Source organism: Myotis lucifugus, unplaced genomic scaffold (assembly GCF_000147115.1).
Source record: "Myotis lucifugus unplaced genomic scaffold, Myoluc2.0 scaffold_20, whole genome shotgun sequence".
NCBI classification, from domain to species: domain Eukaryota; kingdom Metazoa; phylum Chordata; class Mammalia; order Chiroptera; family Vespertilionidae; genus Myotis; species Myotis lucifugus.
Window position 1 is genome coordinate 2,882,602 of NW_005871068.1, and position 9,835 is coordinate 2,892,436.

The 9,835-nt window shown below is 39.5% G+C and overlaps 1 protein-coding gene across 4 annotated transcripts in view; it reads left to right on the forward strand.

Moving 5' to 3' along the window:
- Nucleotides 1–1,645, forward strand: part of PDK3 (pyruvate dehydrogenase kinase 3) — a 65,702-nt gene extending 64,057 nt beyond the window's left edge. For all 4 annotated transcript variants that reach the window (XM_006085640.3, XM_006085641.3, XM_023751334.1 and 1 more), the window contains one exon: nt 1,428–1,645. In XM_006085640.3, the coding sequence (XP_006085702.1) occupies nt 1,428–1,458 (31 nt within the window). In that variant the 3' untranslated portion in view covers nt 1,459–1,645. The remainder of the gene's footprint in view (nt 1–1,427) is intronic.
- Nucleotides 1,646–9,835: the final 8,190 nt, after the last annotated feature.

Sequence of the window (9,835 nt, forward strand, 5' to 3'; positions counted from 1 at the left end):
GCTGGCAGCCAGGGGAAGGAAAGCCTACGCTTGCACGAATTTCATGCACTGGGCCTCTAGTTATATTTGAATTGCATATATCTCTTCTTACCCTGAAAACCTTGTCTTAACATAATGCAACAGAAAGCTATTTGTCTGCAAGTATAGTTTATATAGCTTTGTCATTTTGTACCATTATCATAGCATTGGTCTTTTTGATGAAGGATATAAAGGGTATCTACACTGATGTATTATTATTTTTTCTATGGAGTCTTGTGATGGACCTCTGAGCAATATTGTGGGACTGGTCACTTACCTCAAATGATAAAATTTAGAGGAGTTTGGTTTGTGCAAGTGAGTGCAAGCACACAGGTGGTTATGCCTATGTATACACACACATACATACACACCACCACCACCATCACCACCACTACCGGCCAGGATTAAGCTACATCACCTTAATACATCTGGATCAATTTCCTTTGATTCCATTCTCAGTCTGTATGTAAGCCAGGTAGTGTGTTGGGCATCAATGTGACCAATTAATTCAAACTATTGCTCTGATGGGGGAGTTGTTGAGTAGTATAGAAGCAGTCTTTTAAAATAACATCCATTTGAATTGTAAAGAGATAGCTTTAGTTGAATATTGTTTTAAAGGCAGTTTTAAAGCTAAGCAGTTTAGAGGTTGTATACTAATTCAGATGTGCTTAATTAGCCCTGGCTGGTTTGGGTCAGTGGATAGAGCATCGGTGTGCAGGAGGCAGCTGATTGATGTTTCTCTCTCATCGATGTTTCTGACTCTCTATCCCTCTCCCTTCTTCTCTGTAAAAAATCAATAAAATATATTTTTTACAAAAGATGTGCTTAATTAGTATACAACACTGTTCAACACTATAATTTCTAATATAGTGTTAGACAAACATATTTTAGCAAAAGACAATTTTTGAAATTCTAAAATGGTTAGCCTGACAATTTAAATTGTTAAATTATACAAGTAGGATAATCTTGGAGAAGTATTCACTAGGTGAATGAGAAATTCTAAGAAAACTTATTCTCTAACCAGGCTTTTAACAGTTTTATTGATATAATTCATATACCATAAAATTCACCCTTTTAAAGCATACAATTCGGTGGTATTTAGTATATTCACAGAGTTGTGTGGCCCTCACCACTCCCTGATTTTAGAAAATTTTCATCTCCCCCAAAAGAAACCCTGTTCTTGCTAGCAGTCATTCCTCATTTCTACTCAGGTTTTTAACTGAGAGTAAAGTATATATAGGTAATTAAATGGTAATTCTTTTTTCTGTAGTAACCATAGAGAATAATTCTGAGATAAGGCAAAGGTTTTTGAATTATCACTCTAATTAAACACTGAGTAAGTCTTGGTTAAAATAGAGAAGGTTATACTCATAAACTCACTTTGGATTTTCCCGTTATTTTCTTTGTAGAGACAAGATCAAGACTAATAGAACTTTCTAGAGAACTGAATGCTCTGGTCCTCTCTGTGAAGAAAGATCATCTTCCGCAAGTCAACCTCTGACCTCCTTTCCTCTACCAACTCTGAGTGTGACACCATAGTTATTCCAGTGCTGGACCTTTCCCAGAGAAACTTCCATGTAGCTACTTCAGATCTTCCAACTAGCGTAGTAAATTGAGTACCTTTATAGTATGTTGTGATTTGGTTGGTGCCTGTCATAAGAGAGCACAGAGCCTCGTGAGCGCTCTCGTGTCCTCATACCTCTCTCCTCATTATCATAGAGTCAAGTGTCTACAGTGTCCCCAGGGTTCTAAGCTCCCTCCTCATCCCAGATACAGATCTCTACTGTTGTACTTTGTGACCAAATACCATGTTTGTCCCAAACCACTGACTAAGGCCTGGGGAATTGAAGACATTAGCTGAGCGATAATTCAATCCCAGGGCCCTTCTCACATGCATCACCCCTCGCTCTCTGATTGAGAGTTTTGCCTTCTGCCATCTGATTGTATTCTCATTGTGAGGTGTGTGTACTCCACGTTTAGTCTTTGATGCATTTGTTTTATTTTAAAATTCACATATATGCTTCTATTATGTCCATTAAGCTGTTCCAAAAGTTGTCTTGGAATTTTTCACTTAACTGCTTGGCTTCAAAGATCTTAAGTGAAAAACTACCTTCTGGTCACTGTCAAGTTTGTAAAGAGTGGGAAGTAGAGCTTTTATGCTTATGTAAACTTTCTACTAACTTAATACTGTACCTTTGTCATATGATACTGCTTTGTAGTTTTCTAAGGAATTGGAAGTTCTTGTGTGATGTACTTCACTAATTGTAAAATAGACTAAGGATAAAGTTCTTTCTACTTTATTTTGGAAAATGCCCTACATCTTCATCATTTTCATTTTCGTGAATTTTAGCCAGTTTTAGAATTGCTGATCTGATTTTCACAATCGTTTGCTTTTGGCTGAGAGTTGGAATTGGCAGAGGACTTAAGGTGAGGGAAAAGGAGCCGTTATTATTGCCCTATAGAAATGGAAGCTATCGGAGAGTCCGGATTACAACCCGCCACTTACATAGCTTCACGGGGTGTGTTTCTTTCATTTCATTATGCGCTAGTTCCCTTCATCTTTAGAAAGAACTCGCTCATTTCTTCCATCCTCAGAGGATCTCATCAGAGACGTCATAATCAGTTAGGTAAAAGAAAGGCCACTGTACATCCAAGACAGGAATGACAAGATGGTCTTTATGGAGGCTGAGTCAGTGTCTTGGGATAGGGCTTTTCCACTGGATTATTTCCTTGTGTAAAAAAATGTAGAAATAGTGGTTCTTTGCATTTAAAAGCCCTGGCTTCCTTATACATGTTAGCTAGTATATGAGTATCTTCCTAGGCCACTATTTCTAACATACTCCTGCCTTGTTCTGTTTCACTGTGCTTCAGGCATGCCCTTTGATTGTGATGCCCTTACAGCAAGATCCATGTAAAGGTTGAAGATGGAAGATAGGGTATGGGAAAATCCTCTCACATTCCTCCCTTTACCGATCTTTTCCAAAAGAAAAGATTGTTTCCAATGTTTTAGTGACTTCATTGATAGTCCTTTACAAATATGCTTTCTAGTTGACTCATATCCATCTGACCCAAGTACAATCTTGCTTCCTATTTGTTTTCTGCATTAAGAATTTAACTTTGCTCCCAATGTAACCATGAGCAGAGTTTCAGGAACATCTGGCATTCTCACAGTTTAGTGACCCAATATTCATTTATTGTTTTTGTTGGCTATGCATGATTCTTTGAACTTCCGTGCATCCCGTTGGCTGTTCGATGGGTTTGTTTCTGAGCAAATGGTCAGATGTCTATCTATAAGTTGTAATATAAATAGGCATTGACCCCTTTCCTGCGAAATTCATTTAGTTCCCTCAATTCTATTGTTTGGATTTCATTGACTTGATTTTATTTTAAGTATTTAGAGACTGTGTCTACTATTTGGAACAGTGCCAGGCACATAGTAGGTGCTTAATAAATATTAGTGGAATGAAGGAATGTAAATTGAGAGACATTAACCTTGGGTGGAGGGCAACATCTTTAAATTCTTAAGCTAGCTTTTGTTTCCAAATTAAAAATCGTTCCATTCAAGAGCTGTGGAGGTACTGAATTTCATAGTGCTAAGCAGTAACCTTGAAATGTAGAGAGATGAAAGAAAAGAAGTAGGGATGGATCCACAGAAGGTTTCTGATCCTTTCTTTGACTTTAAATATTCATTTTGACTCCTTGATACAGTGGGTTCTTTCCATCCAACCGAGTGGCATGGTTTTATGGCCTTGCTTGTAGATTCCAAAGAACTTTCACTCACATACAGCATCCCTTGATCCTTACCATGCCATGAGGTGGACCATGCAGGCATTATCTCTGTTTTTCATGAGTCCCAAAGCAGCGCAGTGTTTGCCAAGTGGCATGGTAAGTGAATGGAAAAAACCAAAGAGAGTAATGGGTCTCCTTATTCCTAGACCTATACACTCAACAATGCACCAGGTAATTAGTATTATCCTTTTTTGAGTGTGTGGAGAAGATACAAACCAGTTTTTCTATAGTGCAAGAGAATTCCATTCAGTTTTCATTTTGGCATGTTTAGTTAGAGGAGCCAATCGAATAGATTTGGCAACTTTCACCGAGGAAGACAGGCAACTTAAAGTGCAAGGCAGTCGGTAATTGCTAGAGTTATTTAGATTTAATTTTATGTTTGAATGAACTCAGTGCTCTCTGCCAGCCATTCACACAAAGACTCCTCATTTGAGAGTTGATGGTTTTATCTTTTGGAGGACTGGTTGCAGCTTCATTTAGATTTTCTTGCTTATTTACAAATGTTACAGTTCCTTATGCTCAGTAACTTGGCTGCCTCTCAGGTTCTTGGGTCACATCCTTTGTCCCTCCATTCTTTGGGCACCTCACTTTATTGTCTTCTAATGTCTGCTGGTACTGAGCCAAGTCTAGATCTTTCATCCCCTTTGCTAGATGACCTGCTTGATTGTCTGCGGTACTTGTGATTTCTTATTTATTCTCGAATTCAGTAACTTCATTTGAATATGTCTCAGAGTTGACAGTCATCTGTTGGCTTTTTCTGGTTCTCAATGAGCATTAGATATTGACATTTGGGCCTAACAGTATTTCTTTTTTTTAAAAAAATATTTTTATTTACTTTAGAGAGGAAGAGAAAAGGAGAGCGTTAGAAACATCAGTGATGAGAGAATAATTGATTGGCTGCCTCCTGCACGTCCCCTACTGGGGAATGAGCCTGCAACTCGGGCATGTGCCTTGACCGAGAATCGAACCTTGACCTCCTGGTTCATGGGTCGACGCTCAACGATTGAGCCACACCTGCCGGGTTTGGCTATTTCTCACTGGTTTATTTGTTCTCTTCAAGTTTGTACCAGCATTGGCTCTCTGTTAACTGTCCTTCACATTTATCTTTCCTTCCATCACTGTCATCTTGTCTTTTTTCCTGCGGTGGGATTTCTTTCTCTGCTCCCAACCTTCCATCTCACTGACTCTGTTTTCTGTAGTGTTGGTCCTAGGTCTTGATGCTTGCAATGTGGCTTTCACTTCTGCCCCGAGTTTATTTTTTTCTCTGTTTCTTTCCTTAGCTCTACCAGCTTTTTTCTCTCATCATGTTGTCCTCTTTGGCTCCTTCTTCTGTTACTTTGGAGGCTGAGCTCTGTTGTCTACATTGTTGGGGTTTCTGAAATCATTCTCTTTCCACAGTATGTTTATGTCTTTTGTTTCATTCATTCCTTTTCTTCTGTGTTGCTTTGCTCCGTTATTGTGGCACAAGTACCATGACGGCCTTTTCTGGTTATTATTCCTCATTGCATGGGACCAGTTCTGTCTGCCCAAGAAGGGTATGGAGAAATCCTCCTTGACTCCTTTCTCAAGTAAGAAGCGTTTGAATCATCACCTTAGCACTTGAACTGTAAGGCCAGATCTTGATGGTCTCTAATGGTGAGGCTGTTGTTTTGCTTTTCATTCTGCTCTCTGGATATGGGGGAACAGGGAATGAATCAAAGCCCCCTTGGGCCATGTTGTCTGTGAGTGCCTTCCGTGGACACTGTGAGATCCTCTGCCCAGGAGTAGCCATGTCCCACTGAAGAAGAGGGATTCCCCTTGACTTTCCCCATTTCTGCTAGATGTCGCACTAGCAGGAGTGCAGTGGGTTCGTACTTAGGCTCTGCTGGAGTCTATGTACAGCAGGTCATCGAATAACATCGTTTCATTATAACATTGGTGAGGTGCCGTAGGAACTTAGCTCTTGTTTATATCAGTTAGCCTATGGGAAAATTGCTTTTGTTTCACATCGTTTCACGTCAAGCCAAAGACCCTATCAATGACGTTCAGTGAGGACTTAGTGTAGTCAGCGTTTGTGGCTCCTGAGTTAGTTTCTCTCCACTGCACACAAATGGTGCACCTGAGATCAACCTCCCCTCTTAGGTTTGCTTTTGGAAGTGCGCCCATATAGTATGCACTCAGCTTCTCCTGCCTGCCGCCAGTCCTTGTTTCTCCAAGTTCAGAAGAAATGATTGGTAGAGAGTCCTTTGGAATGCTCTCAGGAACAGCCCAGCAACTGTGGCTTGCTTGACCAATTCAAGAACCTTCCTTTGATGAGTCCCCAACTTCATTGGATCTGTCAGACACTCCCCTCGAGTCTTTGGTATGTGGTGGTAGCTTTTATTAGTTTCATTATAGACAGCTTTTTCAGTTTTTGGTTGTGTGTATTAAAGGGCAGAAGCACTTAGATAAACATGCATTTATTCTTCCATCTTTCCCAGTGGCCTGGGTGCTTAAACATTAACTTTGAAGAGAATGCCCTTCATAACCATAATCTATGTTAGTAAACAGAAGGAGCCAATATTGCTAGCAGGAAGAAACTTTAATAACTTGATCAATATGGGATTTTTGTTTATTGTTCTTAGTGGGAAGATAACTTTTAACTCAAATTCCTGTTCCAATGATTAGAGAGAGCAGTGCCTTCTGGTTTGAAAGTAAGGGACATGTGACATTTTAATGAATGCAAGATGTTATCAGCCATTGACAATTATTTATTAGTTAGTTAAATATGATAGAATATTTCAAGCAAGCGTATAATCAGAGTTACCAAGATAAGTATAAACTATTTCTTACTAACAGTTCACTACTTGAGCTGCCCCACTGAGGGTAGTTACCCTTGTGAGAGCTTTACTGTGGTACAGGTTTTCTTACCTGTCTTTTCAATCAACCCATTTTATAATTTGGTTCATTAAGAAATAGAAAAGTTAAAGGCCTCATCAGGATTATTTCTGTGATTCGTGCATGAGCGTTTAGATGGTTGGTATATCTGGGGCCTATTGCAGGAGCACACAAGGTAATGTTTCAAAAGAGCACTGGCAGGTGGATCATGGCGTGGGGTTATGTGGCCTGTTTGTGGGACCTCCTTTCCTTGTGGCCAGCGTGTTCTACTCGGCTGACTGTTTTCACCTTCAGGGCTGAGCATAATGACCAAAGAGTGTGAGTGACAGCCTGGCTGCCTTTAGTTGGGGACTAATCAAACTCCACTCTATGCAGTGCCTTCCCCTAAGGTCAGAGCAGTTGCCCTGGTTCTGTCCTTGTGTGAAATGGAGACTTCAATACATGCCCACATGTAAGGGACAAAGGAAGTTAAAGTGGTAGTCAGAGGAGTGATGTCAAGGAAAGTCATGTTCATTCCTCCATTTAAATAATAGTGAACATCTACGGTATGCTAGCAACTGTGCTAAGTGCTGGGCATGTGGCAGTGATCAAAGCAGACAGAAGTCCCTGCCTCAGGGAGCTCATGTTCTAGTAGAGGAGACAGACAAAGCCTAACACAAAAGAAGTTTCTAGTATACTTGGGAGACAAGTGCTATGGAGAAAAATAAAGGGGGTGAATGGAGGGTACCAACTCTGTAAATATTTTCATTGTAGATAGAAGTGTTCCTTAGTGATTCCTGAATTATTTCACCTTTGTATCTTTTTTAAAAATCCTCACCCGAGGATATGTTTTTTAAAATTGATTTTGAGAGAGTGAGAAAAGGAGAAAGAGAGAAACATCAATAGGTTGCCTCCTGTACGTGTCCCAACCAGGGATTGAACCTACAATCTTTTGGTGTACAGGACGATGCTCCAAGCAACTGAGCCACCAGCTATGGCACCTTTGTATCTTTTTTAAAAAATATATTTTTACTGATTTCAGAGAGGGAGAGAGATAGAAACAGCTTTGGTGACTTATTAACTGGCTTAGTCCTTTGTTGGGAACAGTATTAAGCTCAGGCTGGGAACACCTTGGCTTATAAGTTTCAGGCACTCACAGCTTTTTTTTTCTTTGCTTTGCAAACTTGATCTAATCTAATAATTAATGAATAGTTAAAATTATACCTAAATATTTGAAAAAAACCACATAATTTTGTTTCAACATTTTCTGATGTAACTATAATTTTGTTTCAATTACAGTTGACACACAATATTATATTAGTTTCAGGTGTATAATCCAGTTATTGGACATTATATAACATATTAAGTGGTCACCCTGATGAATCTAGTAATCATCTGGCACCATACACAGTTATTACATTATTATTGACTATAGTATTCCCTATGCTGTACTTTACATTCCCTTGACCATTTTGTAACTACCAATTTGTACTTCTAAATCCCTTCACCTTTTCACCTAGCCCCCAATCCCCCCATCTTTTAAAATCCCAGTCCCCCAACTCTCTCCCCTCTAGCAACCACCAGTTCTCTCTCTGTGTCTATCAGTCTCTTTCAATTTTGTTAGTTTATTTTGTTCTGTAGATTCACATATAAGTTAAATCATATGGTATTTGTCTTTCTCTGACTTCACTGAGCATAATACCCTCTAGGTTCATCCATGCAAATGGTAAGATTTCATTCTTTTTTATGGCTGTGTAATATTCCATGGTATAAGTGTATCACAGCTCATGTATCCACTCATCTATTGATGAGCACTTAGGTTGCTTCCATAACTTGGCTATCCTATATAATAAAAGGCTAATATGCAAGTTGTCCCCTTGGGAGTTTGACCACTTGCTATGAAGTGCGTTGACCACCGGGGGGCAGTGCAGAACAAAGAAAGACCCCAGCTGGCAGCCAGGGGAAGGAAGGCTCTGATCAGCCCTGATCGCCGCCCAGGCCTAGGGACCCTACCCGTGCACAAATTTTGTGCACTGGGCCTCTAGTTGTAAATAATGCTGCAATGAACATACGGGTGCATATAGTCTTTTGAATTAGTGTTTTGGGTTTCTTTGGATATATACCCAGAAGTGGAATTGCTGGGTCATAAAGCAGATCCATCTTTTTAATTTTTTGAGGTAACTCCATACTGTCTTCCACAGTGGCTGCATCAGTCTGCATTCCCACCAGTAGTGCATGAGGATCTGCGTTTCTCCACATCCTCAGCAACACTTGTTTGTTGATTTTTTGATGATAGCCATTCTGACAGGTGTGAGGTAATATCTCATTGTGGTTTTAACTTGCATCTCTCTGATGATTAGTGATGTTGAGCATGTTTTCATATGTCTTTTGGCCATCTGTATGTCCTCTGGAGAAGTGTCTATTCAGGTCCTCTGCCCCTTTTTAAATTGGATTGGTTGTGTGTGGGGGGTTTTGGTGCTTAGTATGTGTTCTTTATAAATTTGGGATATTAACCTCTTATCAGATGTATCATTGGTGAATATGTTCTATCATTTAGTAAGTTGTCTATTTACTTTTTTGATGGTTTCCTTTGCTCTGCAAAAATTCTTTAGTTTAATAGAGCCCCATTTGTTTATTTTTTTCTTTTGTTTTCCTTGTGTGAGGAGATATAACAAAAATATTGCTACGACAAAAGTCTGAGATTTTATTGGGTATCTTATCTTCTAGGATTGTTATGGTTTTGAGTCTTACATTTAAGTCTTTAATCCATTTTTAGTTTATTCTTGTGTAGGGTGTAAGGAGGTGGTCTACTTTCATTTATTTGCAGGTATCTGTCCAATTTTCCCAGAAATATTTATTGAATAGACTATCTTTACCCCACCATATGTTCTTGCCTCCTTTGTCAAAGATTAATTGACCATATAAGTGTTGGTTTGTTTCTGGACTCCCTATTCTGTTCCATTGCCCTACACTGAGTGGCCAGATTATTATGACCACCCCATCAGTACTTCGTTGGGCCACCTTTTGCTTTCAATACTGTGGTGATTTTTCTTGGCATTGACTCCACGAGATGTTGAAAGGTGATGTGAGGAATCTGACACCATGCCTGATGAATAACATTGCCCAGTTCTGTGAGATTTAATGGTTGTGGAACCAGCTGCCTGATGGCTCTTTTAACTTTGTCCCACAAATG